At 39.7% G+C, this 15,955-nt stretch overlaps 1 protein-coding gene across 1 annotated transcript in view; it reads left to right on the top strand.

Annotated features, from left to right (window-relative positions):
• epm2a (EPM2A glucan phosphatase, laforin) overlaps window positions 1-14,638 on the top strand; it is a 187,719-nt gene extending 173,081 nt beyond the window's left edge. The window contains exon 4 of the mRNA XM_028797889.2: window positions 14,343-14,638. Within this exon, the coding sequence (XP_028653722.1) occupies window positions 14,343-14,629 (287 nt within the window). The 3' untranslated portion in view covers window positions 14,630-14,638. The remainder of the gene's footprint in view (window positions 1-14,342) is intronic.
• Window positions 14,639-15,955: the final 1,317 nt, after the last annotated feature.

The following is a 15,955-nucleotide window of genomic DNA, read 5'->3' on the forward strand; positions in this document are numbered from 1 at the left end:
CCAGAGAGCCTAAGAACACAGCAGATTGTGGGCTGTTTTAAAAAACAGCTAAAGACTTTTCTATTTAGGAAAGCTTATTAACAAGAATGCTATATTTATTGTTGTTTTATCTCTGTTTTTATCTTGCCTTGCCTTTGTTTAACTTTTATGTTGCACTTTGAGATTTACTGCTAATGTGAAGTGCCCCCATAAATAAAATGCATTATTATTATTATTATTATTATTATTATAGTACTGTACATCAAAATTGTATTTCTGTTGCAGACCAGTCTTGTTCATATTCATCAATCTGTGCAAATGTTCAGGGGCCTCATGAACACAAGTTTTCTGCTCGGTTTTGCAAACTGGCGGCACCCAGCGTCAAAGCAGTGTTTTTGTTCCAGTGTGGTTTCCCTTTCTTTTTTAGATCCACATCCCTGACACAGCTTTATCATATACACTGAAATTAACCGCATATTGTTTATTAGTTTAAGGCATCTGATTGTAATTAACCCGTAACAATATAATGGTCCACGGAATGGCCAAACTATTCCAAATACCATAGCTGCTTTAGCATTGTTACTCTCACTGCTCCTCCTTCTTCTTCTTCTTCTTCTTTCACAGCGGATCATCTTTTTCCATATTACTCTCACTGCACCACTTGGAGTATTTATATCACTGTATCTGAGTGTGTAATCACAGCTCTACAGCAGCTGATCGGAAAGAGAATTATCGGTATACAGCATCTACCACACGCTGCCTCAGTCATTTGCTATTTGAACTGCTCTCATCCGACAAATGCTTCAGAGTCTTTCCTGTACTGTACTGACCTCGCAGTTCACAAACAGTTTCATCCCAAGAACTCTAAATGCACTCAATCAGTCCACCAAGTGTTCCTTGTAGAACTGTTTGTACTTATAAGTACAGTTACAGTGATCCCTCGCTATATTGCGCTTCGCCTTTCGCGGCTTCACTCCATCGCGGATTTTATATGTAAGCATATTTAAATATATATCGCGGATTTTTTGCTGGTTCGCAGATTTCTGCGGACAATGGGTCTTTTAATTTCTGATACATGCTTCCTCAGTTGGTTTGCCCAGTTGATTTCATACAAGGGACGCTATTGGCAGATGGCTGAGAAGCTATCCAACTTACTTTTCTCTCTCTCTTGCGCTGACTATCTGTGATCCTGACGTAGGGGGTGTGAGCAGGGGGGCTGTTCGCACACCTAGACGATACGGACGCTCATCTAAAAATGCTGAAAGATTATCTTCACGTTGCTATCTTTTGTGCAGCTGCTTCCTGTAATGACATGCTGCAAGGTGCTTCGCATACTTAAAAGCTCAAAGGGCACGTATTGTCTCTGTCTCTCTCTCTCTCTTTGTCTGCTCCTGACGGAGGGGGTGTGAGCTGCCACCTTCAACAGCTTTGTGCCACGGTGCTTCGCATACTTAAAAGCAAACAGCCCTATTGATTTGTTTGCTTTTCTCTATCTATGTGACATTCTGTGCTCCTGACAAGCACTCCTTTGAAGAGGAAGATATGTTTGCTTTCTTTTAATTGTGAGATGGAACTGTCATCTCTGTCTTGTCATGGAGCACAGTTTAAACTTTTGAAAAAGAGACAAATGTTTGTTTGCAGTGTTTGAATAACGTTCCTGTCTCTCTACAACCTCCTGTGTTTCTGCGCAAATCTGTGACCCAAGCATGACAATATAAAAATAACCATATAAACATATGGTTTCTACTTGGCAGATTTTCTTGTTTCGCGGGTGGCTCTGGAACGCAACCCCCGCGATGGAGGAGGGATTACTGTACCTCACTGTAAGCTTGCGATAGTTATAATATTGCACAACTTGAGCCACTTTAGCACGTATTTACATATGTTGACGATATCATTTTTAAGATGAAATGCAGCAACATATGTTTATTACATTATACAGAAAAAATGTTAACATCATTTAAATAATCTATATTGTTAATAATTAAAAATGTGAGGACACAGTGTCACAGCGCTAGCAAGGAGCTGGCACCCTGTTCAGGGATTGTTCCTGCCTCGTGCTGTATTTTTGCTGGGGCTGGCGCAACACTGGAAGGATAGATGGATAGAATAACTAAACATGTACTTTTCATGGCGACTTTGATATCTGACAACTTCTTTTTTATTTTGGGCACTGTGCGACTTTGTGAATTTGAGCTTTCGAGTTTTTCTGACACTCTATGTTACTCGATCAACTTCCTTTTGTTGTTTATACCACTGTTTAAACAAATAGTACTTTTTCCTTGCCTCCACTTGGTATTCGCTGAAATTCTTCTATTTTTCCATGTGATTTTGCCATTGTCTTTTCACAGAATGCTGAGATTAAATGCTATTTATATTGATTTGCATATAAAAAGAGGCGTAATTCTGGGAGGAGTTGGGGAGTGGCAGCAGGCACGTGCATGTGCATTACTTTTCACACTGACTGGGATTTATGGAGCGAAAGAACGTGGAAGTTGGCGAACACAAAGATTTATGCATCTGGATTTTTTTGGGTGTACGAATATTTCCGATTTTGTCCGTACACCATGTTTTAGTGTGAATTCTACGCACGGCGTTATGCATGAGGCCCCAGGTCTTTATGCTTTTATATTTTCTGTCCAGTAATAAAAATGAAAGTTAGGTAGTACCATGCCCTTTCTGCTTTAGGTCTTTGTAGAGTCACCTTTAGTACAGTATGTATGGACATCTCAGAATCCAAATAAATGAGGATATAATTGAGTCTAATTTCTTAAGGAATGATTTGTTAATGTATATAGGGATGCTCTGAAATAGAAAAAGAAACTTGGGGAGAATGTTTATCTTGACAGTGTTGATTGTCCCTGTTAATGTGAGATGGAGGGTAGACCATCTGTTCACATTTTGTTTGATTTTTTTCCATGCTGATAACAAAATTATGTTGAAAAGTTCTTTATACAGGTAGACTCCCATTATAACAAAACTCATGGGACCATAAAAATATTTCGTTATAACAGACATTTTGTTATAACAAATATGGGGGAAATAAGTATAGTATTGTGACAGCACTCTTCTCTTCTTCTCTCTTCTCCAGACCTCACCTGCCACATCAGTGAATCCGTGCCACTGGTGTTCTTCTAATCTGACGATAGGAGCTAAAGCAGGACTCTTGCCTGTGTCGCAGCTCCTAACAGCTCCTATTTTGAATGAAGTGTTGTGATTGTACGGGCTTTCTCTTTACAGTAATAAAGTACCTGAACTCACCTTCCTGTTTCTTGTGCAACTCTGTGACCCAATCTGGACAATACCTGTATAAAAAAACAGCGCTTCTTAAACTACAAAAAATACTGTATTTCAAAATGAGATGTTAGGTTTAATTTTTTTGTAACAGAATTTAAGTATGAAAATACAGAATTAAAATGAGACATTACATGAAGATGAAGATGTGATTGCAAATGCTTTTGCCACATCATTTTTCAGACTCAACTTTTTTCGAGATTGTTCATTTTTCTTTCAGCTTAAACTGATGCCGTTTCTCTATTTTTTTGTTTATCTCAAAGTATACTTTGAGAAGCACTATGAAACTCGAACAGTACAGTATCTGCACACTACACAACTACCCATGTGGATGCTCGGTGGAGCACTGACTCAGGATTCGGCTATGTGTATGATGTCATGCCTATATCCTCGCTGAGCCATGCCGAGACTGAAATTTAGCAACAAACTGTCATTTTCTTTTGGTCTAACAAGAAAGAGACAGCTGTAGCAGGGTTCCTGAGACTCTGCGAAAGTGTAGGTGTGGCATTAAGTATTTTTTGCTTCACATTATTATTTTAGGTGGCCATTTTTGGTCAAAAAAATGTTTGTTATACTGAAATTTACATTTTGTTAAAACAATATTTGTTTAACATGATGTCCTACAAACGTTTATTCAGGCTCACACAAAGTATTCATTATTCTGAAATTTTCGCTACTTCGGTACTCTTTATAATGGGATTTGATCTGTACATATATTTGATCTGTGATGATTACCCCTAGATTTTTAAACTGTTATGATAAAATAAATGGATAGATGCCCAGTCTACTATTGTGTAACAGAGAGTTAATTGGAAAAAGCACACTTTTATTCAAATTGATTTTGAGTCCAGATATCTTTTGAAATTCTACTAGTGTATTAAGGACTACTGGTAAAGATACTTGTTGGTGTGATATATACAGTACCATATCATCTGTATATAATGATATTTTCTGTTCAGGTCCTTTTCTGATAATCTCCTTTATCTCTGATGCATTTCAAAAGTGAATGGCCAATAGCTGAATGGTGATTGCAAAAAGCAATGGTGATAGAGGGCATCATTGTTGAGTACCACATTCTAGTTTGAAAAAGTCTGAGATAATGTTGTTAATACAGATAGAGGCTTCTGGACTGGTATAAAGGTGTTTTATCCATGCACATATATTTGAGCAAAACCCAAACAGATAGTCTCATTCAACCATGTCAAATGCCTTTTCTGTGTCCAAAGATAATATGATATGTGTGTTAGATTTTATGGGTGATCTATATTACTAAACCACAGTTAATTTATGCACGGCGAACGCGGCGGACGCACCAAAGCACATGCGCACTGCGGCGCGGTGCCCCAGAGTCAAACACAGCAGCTTCCCAGAGTCAGTAGGTGGCGCCCAAATAACACAACCTGTAAACTACGACCTGTAAACGAGCCCATATGGATATAAACAATGAACGAAGGCGCTCGCGCCCACACAAAGAAACCGCTTTAGTTCAACTAGGGTTATTGAATTAACTGGAAACTTTCCCATGCCTACGACCTGTGAACTACACCTGAGGTGAAGCGTGCACGCCAGGTTGTACTGCCATCCGGACGCAACCACCCACACCACCGCATATACGACGACACAGCCATAAAAAAACAAACACGAGACTGCATGAAGAAAACCAATAACAGAAGCGCGTTGAAATGAACTGTCCCAGGACACACCCACCCTCCATGATATTTCATCACGCAGCGGCTTCCCACCAAGGTGCATACGTTCTGCCCAGAGTCAAACGCAGCGGCTTCCCAGAGTCAGTAGGCTTCCCAGACTCCATGGCTGGCACACGAACACCACAACCTGTACACTAAACTTGCTGTGCTCCACTCTGCCGGCCGTCGGTGTCAGCAAAGGCAACAGAATCACATCTCCACAAAGCAAAACCGCTTTAGTACAGATATGCTTATTTAATTAAATGACATTTCCCCAGATGCACCCACCCTCCATGTATCAAAATAATAGCATCACCAGGCAAATACTGTACTGGACACATTATAATCTTTACTATTCTGTAAATTATCTTAAAGATGGCACTATATAAAATCACATTATGATTCATTTATTGGTATGATGCATTAACTGTTAACTCTGTAGAGCAGGGGTGATCAACATCAGTCACAGTGGGCCACAGTGGCTGCAGTTTTTGTTCCAACTCAACCCTAATTGCTTAATTAGAATTCAATCCTTGCCGTAACAGACCCTATTTAATTTCATAGCTTGTTACTGTTTTAACTCTGTCATGTCAGGTCATTTTATATCATAGATTTTTCTCTTCAAGGATATCACCAAATAATTTGAAACTTAAAATGGATGAATAATTCCGAGTCCTACACTTTTTATCTTCAGTTTCCTTCTAAATATTTTATTAGATTTGAATGAATAAACTGTATTCACCCTAAGAAGAAATTTAGATGTATACAGCAGCAAAAACATCCATATTACTAAACGAGAATGGTAAACCGGATATGGACGCAGGGACCTGCCCGTGGACGCAAAAGACATAGTGCGCAAGTGCCACACAAAGCCCCCCCCCCGAGTGAAACGGGAAAAACTATGCACGTGCGCAGGCGCCACACAAAGCCCCCCCCCCCCCCCCCCCCCCCCCACACCAGAGCAAAACGGGAGAGACTACGAACCGTCAGAGTAGGAAACAAAGTAAAACGTCATAAAGAGGTTAAAGAACAGGGACAAACACATGGAGAGCAGGTTACAGAACAAAGCTCCCCTCCCCAGAGTAAAACAAGAAAGACTACGAACCGTCTGACATGCCGCAAGCAGGATAAAGCGAGGTCAGAAATAAAACACAGAGTAGGAAACAAAGTAAAACTTTATAAAGGGATTAAAGAACGGGGACGAACACATGGAGAGCAGGTTACAGATGATGAAAACTGGAATGCAACAGCTTCAAAAAACCTAAGCACGAAACACATGCACACCGAGATACAGAATATAAAGGCAGAAACAACGACAGTTAAACGTCCACACCACACAGCGGAGGCGGACCCGGAAGGTGCAGGCGCCTACATCGTGCGTCGGAAGCCGCGGTAAAGTACAAAAGGCAAAGGCGCCTACACAAAATGGTAAAAACCGACATAATACGGAAGGCGCAGGCGTCGCCGCCATATTGTGAGTGGCACTAATGCGTGGTGAAAGCGCAGGAGCAGACATAGTAAAACAAGAGGAGTCAACGCCCCGCCCCAGAGTGAAATGGGACACACTACGGAGTCCACAAAGGTTCATACATCAAACCCGAGATGGTACGGACACGCGTCTGAAACCGCAGAAGCAAAACTGTCTCAGCTCCAAAACCAAACAGCTCAACAACTAACACAGCTTCGACACCGAGCCCGCGTGAACAGATCTAATGAACGTGGACGCCTACAACGCGCGTCTCAAACTGCATAGGCAAAACAGGCACGGATTCAACACGACACAGCTCGAGTGACCGAGATACAAACATGCGCCTGCCTGGATATAATTCATGAACGCAGGCGCCTACAACGTGCGTCTGAAATGCCGCAGACCAGGCAGGCACTGCTCCAAAAAGAAAGAGCTCGACTAAACGAGATACGAAGTGAAACAAGAAACACTACAGAGTCCGCAGTGCTCCACAATGCACCGCATAATAGTTCGGAAAGAGCTTCGTAGTAACAGTGGGGAGACCCAGAGTGACACAGGCGAACGCTCCGTATTAAACATACGTCATCCTCACACGTCCAAACTATACAGCATAGGTGAATCACATTACAGTGATGCATTATTAACAGTACGATAAACATCACAGTATCGCAAACAAATGAAAATTATTACTCGAAAAAGGGAAAATATATTCACCACGGACCAGGTGTCATTGAAACAAAAGCAGAATAAAGCGAGATCAGAAATGTAAGACAGAGTAGAAAGCAAAGTAAAACGTCATAACCAGGTTAAACGAGGGGGCCAAACACATGGACAGCAGGTTACAGATAATGAAGACCGGAATTCAAAAGCTTCAAAAACAAAAGCTTGACTGCCCGAGATACAAACTGAAACGGGAAACACTAAGGGGTCTGCAGTGGTCCACAATGCACCGCATAATAGTACGGACGGAGCTCCGTATTAACAGTGGGGGGCCCCAGAGTGACACGGGCGAATACTAATAAAGAGCTATTAAAAACTGTGAATGCAGCTGTTTGACTGAAATAAGCAATTAATGGTGGGGAACCCTAACAAGCATTTAAGCAATGCAGATAACTGTTCTGACCCCTATGTTTGAGTACACTGAACTGACGACATTTGAAACCTCATACAAGTTGGCTTAAAAGAAGCATTTGTCCCAATGTGCATTCCATGTCCTGAAAAGCTGGTGCTCCCAAGCTGTCTGACTGCCACCCTTAAATTTTGTGATTGTCATCGTGTGTGCTGATAATCATTATTGTCATGTATACAGAGTACATTGAAATTCTAACTTAAATGTGCCAAACATCATAGAGCACATCACAACTCTCCAACTCTCCAGTGCCATGATTAGTGAGTAGGGTTACCTTGCCTTGAACATTCTGTCTTCTTTACCTACAAAAATCACAATACACAGTACTTGCCATTAACAGATATACTGCTAAATTAAAAAAATCTGTTTTTTTCATCATTATTAAAATGACATTAATTCATTTTGTTGAACTACATATTGTACACATTTGTACATAGGTGCATGTTATGAATGCAGTCTCTCCTTTACTGTATGTTTATTACCTTTTTTATTTATTTTTAGTGTTATTTTAGTGTTATTAATGAAATAAATACTAAGCTTTGCAATGTATTATATTTCTTACACTTACTGTAGGGTCTCATGTTGGTACAGTGGTTACCATAACAGGAGCAAAAAATTACCTGGGTGATTCGTTTTCTGTGTGAAGCTTAATTATTCTCCCTGTGTTCTCATGGGTTTTCTTCAAACATTTCAGTTTCCTTCTGTATCCCAAAGGCATGCTTGCTAACTGGTTTGGTATGAGTGAATTATTACACCATAAATAAACTTTGAACCCTGTTTGCCATCTTGCTGCTGATGCTGTCAAGGCAGAGTCCAGCTTTTCATAATCTTGCATGATGCAAGAAAGAGAATGGACAGTAACTTATGAAGTAAAAAATGAACATGAAATGTGCTTTGGGCAAGGGCCCAAGGCAGGAGAACATTGGCAGATATGCATAAGAAACCTATATGCAGAAAGAAACAGATATTGGCAGATATGCATAAGAAACAGTGTTGCTGATATAGGAAGATGCAAAAGTAAGGTTTGCAAGGTAGAGCTGGTAGGAAGCTTGGGCCAAAAGGTGGTTCATTTATACCTTCTTTTTTGAATATACAGTTTATAATACAAGCCAAATTTACTAAGAATACATTAGACAGAGGTATACAGATACAAGTTAGAAACCCTTCATGGAATTACATGGTAAGATAGTCCATTGTAGCACATTAATCAGACTTTTTTTTTGCTTTAGCAGTCAACTTCTAATACAGATTCACCTGTAGATTGTGAGTGTCTGAGTAATTGAGGCCTGTAATGTATTAGCATCCTACTATCTCATACCTTGTACCCCTTGCTGCTGGGATAGACTCTGGGTCTCTGTGACTGTGTATTGGGTTAAGTGGGTTGAAGAATGTTATATTAGATAAATATACAAGATTTAAACATTAATTAACATCAGCTTTAAAGTTTATTTTTCACTCACACCCCTTAATAGTCTGACTGTATGCTTGTTAAGAAAAGATTTGAATTCAAAGAATATTTTATTTTATAACTGATTCCCATTTGGTCACTTCAATACCACTGCCCCTGTATAAAATATAATCAAAATACTATAAGGGAGAATTGTTTAATTTAATGTGTTAAATGCTGATATATACACAGTTTGTACTCACCTGACTTGGACTGGCTCATGACGTTTCCATTTTCTCAGTGCTGTTCTTGATTTTCTCCAACATACGCTTACATTGCTCACAACACTTACTTAAGTGTGTCTTTTCACCTTTCATTTTCTGTTAAATATTGTTCAAGTTTTCTGTCAACTTGATTATTGACTTGCTTAACTGTGGAACATTTTCTATATATTCTTTGAGTGATGATCAGATAGATCTCCTAGTTTTACAGACGCTTTGCTGCTAGTTTCTCTTTCATTGGCATCCATTTTCCCCAGACTTAGAGCTTGGATGCAGTTGGAAATGGGGTGGGCTGATGAGTTGCTTCTGTTACATCAACCCGGGAGATTACAACCTGCAACCATCTTTTTCTTGCCCATAACAGCCTGCATCAGACTATATTGCATCATTCCTTTAGCCTTCTGTATTCTTTCTCTTCAGAAGCTTGTTTTTGTAAAGGCATTATTCCCAGGCCCAGAAAGAGGTTTACCATGATTATTAAACATATGAAACTCAGAAATTAAAACAAAATAATTATGTATAGCACAGCTGCCAGAGAACATAAGAAATCTGCCAAACAAGAAGAGACCATTAAGTCCATTATGCCCATCTATGTAGCAAATAGCTAAGCTGTCCCAAGATTGTTTTCAGTAAGTATGCCTGAAATGGATGAGGACTACTCTTTTAAGCCACATTCTCATGCTGTATATTTTAATGAATTAATTCAACCACTAAGCATATTGGATTTTCCTTGAAACTGTATGGGTTTGGATATCAAATTAAGAGCTTTTTATTTTTAGCCTCACATTTGATGCAGTCATTTGAGTGCCAAGAAAACCTGTTCATATTTACAATGATTGAGCTTAACATTAACGCTTTGTTTGTAGATATTCAAATACCATCCATTAATTTTTCCAAACCATCTGCCCAGTTCAGGTGGTTGTCTTTTTTTACCGGCAGTTAAAAATTTGAAACTTTGAAAGATATTGTGAGCTAACTTCCAGAATGTAAAAATATCATGCAGGATTGCTTTTAAAGGGTTTCATTAGTTAAGAGTACTGGCTGACAACTATCGATTTTTTTGGGTGACAGGCAGTCATTTTTTTAAGTAGAATGCCCTTTTTACTACACCACTGTTGAAAAAAAAAGTTTTTCTTGCATTTCTAATGTTTTATTATCTTCTTCTCTCGTATACTTTAGAAATAATACATTTTTGCTTGTGTCAGATGTCATGGTGCTTATTTATATTGCAAAAGACTGTGTTTTCTCCACTGCTTAGTAAAATAATTAATTAAATATAATAATATCGTAATATAGTATCTGCTATTTGCGGATGACTCTGCTATTTGTGGATGACGTGGTTCTGTTGGCTTCATCGGACAGTGACCTTCAGCTCTCACTGGAGTGGTTCACAGCCAAGTGTGAAGCGGTGGGGATGAGAGTCAGCACCTCTAAATCCAAGGCCATGGTTCTCAGCCGGAAAAGGGTGGAATGTTCTCTCCAGGTTGGGAATACATTACTACCTCAAGTGGAGGAGTTCAAGTATCTCGGGGTCTTGTTCACGAATGAGGAAAGAATGGAGCGGGAGGTCGACAGACGGATCGGTGCGGCATCTGCAACGGTCCATCGTGGTGAAGAGAGAGCTGAGCCAAAAGGCAAGGCTCTTGATTTACTAGTCAATCTACGTTCCTACCCTCACCTATGGCCACGAGCTTTGGGTAGTGACCGAAAGAGCAAGATCATGGATACAAGCGGCCGAAATGAGTTTTCTCCACAGGGTGGCTGGACTTTCCCTTAGAGATAGGGTGAGGAGTTCAGTTATCCGGGAGAGACTCAGAGTAGAGTCGCTGCTGCTCCGCATTGAGAGGAGTCAGTTGAGGTGATTCGGATGCCTCCCTGGGGGGATGTTCCGGGCATGTCCCACTGGGAGAAGGCCACGGGATAGACCCAGGACATGCTGGAGGGATTATATCTCCCGGGTGGCCTGGGAACGCCTCGGGGTCCACCCAGAGGAGCTGGAGGAGGTGGCCGGGGAGAAGGAGGTCTGGGCTTCCCTGCTTAGGCTGCTGCCGCTGCGACCTGACCTCAGATAAGCGGTGGATAATGGATGGATGGATGGATGGATGGATATCGTAAAATAGATAACATAAAATGTCTTGTCTTTTGATAAGAGTAGAAAGTCAAACAGCAATCACTTCCTGATTTATATGAAATAGTATGAAGAATATGTAAAGGAAACGACATGTATATTGAGTTGGATATCTTTTTTAATGAAAACATATTTTTTGGTGCAAGGAGCTGCTCAGCTATCACATGGCTTCTAGGAAAGAGACAAAGCTGGCATAAATAGACACTGCTGGAGCCTGGTACACTGTGCGATTGGATAGTAGTAGTAGTAATACTGGCACGTAAACAGAGTACAGTGAAATTCTTATGTACATGCCTTACAAGAAGATGGTTGCAGGTTGTAATCTGCCAGGTACTGAAGTTGCTGAAGCAACCCATCAGCCCTCCTCACCCCACTTCCGGGAGTATCCACGCTCCGAGTCTGGGGTATATTGGTGGTCGACTCTTTCTCGGTGTTATTCTAAAGGCTGCACTTTTGCCAGATTCAGACTAAAGGCTACACTTTTGCCAGATTCAGACTGAGTCTGGAGTCAGTATGTAAGTTTGGAGTGGAGGAAAACGCAACCAATGGCATTTATGAAAAAGACAGACAGGGCATAAGGCAATCGTTAACATTATATTGTACATATCTTTCTTAATTTGGCAATTCGGTGAGCCAAGTCATCTTCACTTGGCTGGCTCATCGTCTTCATTGCTGTTTTTTGTTATTTTGTGATACTGTCTTTATTAATTTTTCTACTTGTAATCACCTAAATGTATTCACTATTTTAAAATGTTTTTATGCATTTTTGCTTTGTGAAAGAGAATCCATTGTAAAATTCTAACAAGATTTATGGTTAAAGTAATTTAGTCCAAGGCAGTAGGCTGGCACCATTATTAAGAGATAATCTCACAAATCTAGGAACCTGGTCCCAGTCAAGTTTATACAGTGATCCCTTGCTATATCGCGCTTCGCCTTTCGCGGCTTCACTCTATCGCGGATTTTGTATGTAAGCATATTTAAATATATATCGCGGATTTTTTGCTGGTTCGCGGATTTCTGAGGACAATGGGTCTTTTAATTTCTGGTACATGCTTCTTCAGTTGGTTTGCCCAGTTGATTTCATGCAAGGGACGCTATTGGCAGATGGCTGAGAAGCTACCCAACTTACTTTTCTCTTTCTCTCTCTCTCTTGCGCTTTCTGTGATCCTGACGTAGGGGGTGTGAGCAGGGGGGCTGTTCACACACCTAGACGATACGGACGCTCGTCTAAAAATGCTGAAAGATTATCTTCACGTTGCTACATTCTGTGCAGCTGCTTAGTGAAGCCACAGTGCTTCGCATACTTCAAAGCTCGAAGGGCACGTATTGATTTTTGCATATTTGTTTTTCTCTGTCTCTCTCTATCTCTCTCTCTCTCTCTCTCTCTGCTCCTGACGGAGGGGGTGTGAGCTGCCGCCTTCAACAGCTTTGTGCCGCGGTGCTTCACATACTTAAAAGCCAAACAGCACTATTGATTTGTTTGTTTTCTCTATCTTTATGACAGTCTCTGCTCCTGAAGCACCCTCCTTTGAAAAGGAAGATATGTTTGCATTCTTTTAATTGTGAGACAGAACTGTCATCTCTGTCTTATCATGGAGCACAGTTTAAACTTTTGAAAAAGAGACAAATGTTTATTTGCAGTGTTTGAATAACGTTCCTGTCTCTCTACAACCTCCTGTGTTTCTGCGCAAATCTGTGACCCAAGCATGACAATATAAAAATAACCATATAAACATATGGTTTCTACTTTGCGGATTTTCTTATTTCGCGGGTGGCTCTGGAACGCAACCCCCGCGATGGAGGAGGGATTACTGTATGTTATGTCTGCCTTACACATTGCATTTTATACAGGTACTCTCATATAATCTCAAAGACAGACAGTTTAAGTTGGCTACTAATGTTAAACTTGTATGGCTGTGGATGCATGTTATGATCAGGCAGGGCCCTAACACTACGGTCTTCTTGGAAGCTCCTGTGAGCTTCCTGTAATGCTGTATTTTCCTTTTTACTAAGTCATTCCTTTTCCAGGCTGTTCAAGGGATGGAATAAGGGGAGAGCATTGGGATTATCGGTTTTTTTTTTTCTTATTTGATAAGTCCTTGGTTCCCTTCAAGAAGCCCAAGAAACTGGAATCATTGTGTTTTTATCAAATTTGGCTTATTTCTTTATTTTATCATTTTTACTTATACACTTGAGATCAGTGAATTGATGAATCTGATTATTTTTTTCACTTAACTTCAACTTTTTACCATTTGGATATATTTGTGATATCATCTTGCTTTTAATAAAAAACTGTCTATTTTTTAACCATCCTCTCTTTGTCTCTCTCACTCACCCTAGTTTATCCTCAGTACAACTGATAGATACCCCATGGTCAAACTGTTGCAAGGTATGGCTCAACACAATGCGACCATGTTGTTGGGACTGGCAGGAGCTTAACTATGAATCTTAAGTACACAGTTACAAACTAGAAGGACTTGGACAGTGTTGCTTCTTAAAAGCAAGCTATAAAAGGTCTATATGTTTCATTACTGAGTGTCTAACCTTAACATATAGTTTTGTGTTATTTGGCACAAATACTGTGGGTTTTCTGGGAAACCTGGCTGTTTAATGAGGCAGGTGTGTGATGTCACTGTGGCGGCAATATAAAGGTTGGCACTGTATACTTCCTGGCCCCTTAAGATTGTGAATACAACCAATCATCGGTGTGTCTCTCATAGTTTAGTGTTACTGTATCTGATCATTAGCTTATGGTTTTTCTGACTATGATTTAGTTTAGTGTTTGAGTGCTGAGTGATGTTTTGAATTATTGACTTCTCAGTAACTTGTTTTAGGTCTGATCATCTCAGGACTTCAGTCTGCCTAAATCCCTTTTTTACCAGAACATGTTTCAATAAGACTCCACACTTATTTGTGTTTTGGTTATTATACTGGCATAAATTTAATGGTAATACTAATGCTAAAATTAATTATCTGTTGTTTTTCTAGGTAGGACCCGAATGCTACCTCAGGCTGTGTTCCTTCTTCATGGGCTCCTAGAAAATGGCCACACGGTCTATGTTCATTGCAATGCAGGTGTTGGCAGGTCAACAGCAGCAGTTTGTGGATTCCTCATGTATATCTTTGGATGGAGCCTTAGAAAGACACAGTATTTTGTCTGTGCTAAGAGGCCAGCGGTTTATATTGATGAAGAAGCCCTTATTCACGCACAAGACGACTTCTATCAAAAGTTTGGCCACCTTCGTTCATCTGTTAGCATTGGTCCACAAGATTAAATGAAGAAGGTTTATAAGGCAAAAATATCTGTAAATGTGTTAGAAGATAAGAAAGACATGTCAGATTTTTAGACAGGGGTGATTGAATCTCTACCTCACAAGCAATCGATTTAGCTGATTTTTCATTTTCATACTGAATATGGTAGTCAATTGGATTCACTTGTGGCAGTTTTGTAATATTTTTTCAAAACTCATTAGAAAAGAAATGTATTTCAAACTCTGCAGTTTGTACATTAAGCCATTTTTCAGGGATTTTTAAATCATTTTTCTAAGAAGAAACTTTCACTCCTCAGTTTTAAATGTTAATTTAGTACAATATGTTGATGTAATGGCAGCCTGCTTTGCATCCTTACAGCACTTAAGCCTTCAGTTTGCCTCTGGGCTTAAGATATTTTTTGCTGTGTGTTGTCGGAAAAATCACTTGAGTTCCCTCTGGCGCTTTCTGTCTGCAGTCTAAAAACATGCTTTTTTGTGCTTATATTTAAGAAAATTAGGTTGTGACTATACAAAGTTTGCTACTTTCTATACCCCTTAATTCTTGTACAATATCTACCAATTTAAAATGAGGTAATTGTTTCCTCCATTGTTACACCAGTTAATCTTTAGCTATGTTTTATGGCACTTTTCACAAGAGAACAATGTTACAAGGCATCTTATGATCAAATAAAACCTAATGCAAAGCAAAGGAAAATTCAAGTGGCTCTTTTGTCATACTATCCACACACAGTATTGCAGCATACGATGGCACAAAATAGCATTTACCAGGACCACGGTACAACATATACATAAACGGAGGACAAGCACAAGACAGGTACTATAGACAAGTACTATACTATGCTATAAATAGATAAATAAATAATACAGTAAGTAAGTGAATAGGCAGTAATAATTTGAAATAGATAGTAATACATAAATAATAACTAATGTTAAAAAACAACAGTAATAACAAGTATAACAAATGTATATAAATAAACTACTAGGAGTAGATCTGAGAGCAGTGGGACAGCACAGAGTTCAGAGTCCAGAGAGCCAAGGGGTAGAAGCTATTTAAGTATCTGGTAGAACTGGTTTCAAATGCTACAGCACCTTCTGCAAGATAGAAGCAGGAGAAAGAGACCAAGGAGGGCTAGAGTGGTCCTTCACAATGCTATGGGTATTGCAGATGCAACACTTTACAAAGACGTCTTTAATGGAGGGCAGAGATGTCCCATTGACTTTTTTCTGTTGGGTGTGTTGTAGGACTTTATGCAGAATAAAACATATTTTGAAGCAATAAAGTAACTAACTTATTAAAAGCCCAACTTGTACTTAGTCAAAGTCATGTCA

Source organism: Erpetoichthys calabaricus, chromosome 3 (assembly GCF_900747795.2).
Source record: "Erpetoichthys calabaricus chromosome 3, fErpCal1.3, whole genome shotgun sequence".
NCBI lineage: Eukaryota > Metazoa > Chordata > Cladistia > Polypteriformes > Polypteridae > Erpetoichthys > Erpetoichthys calabaricus.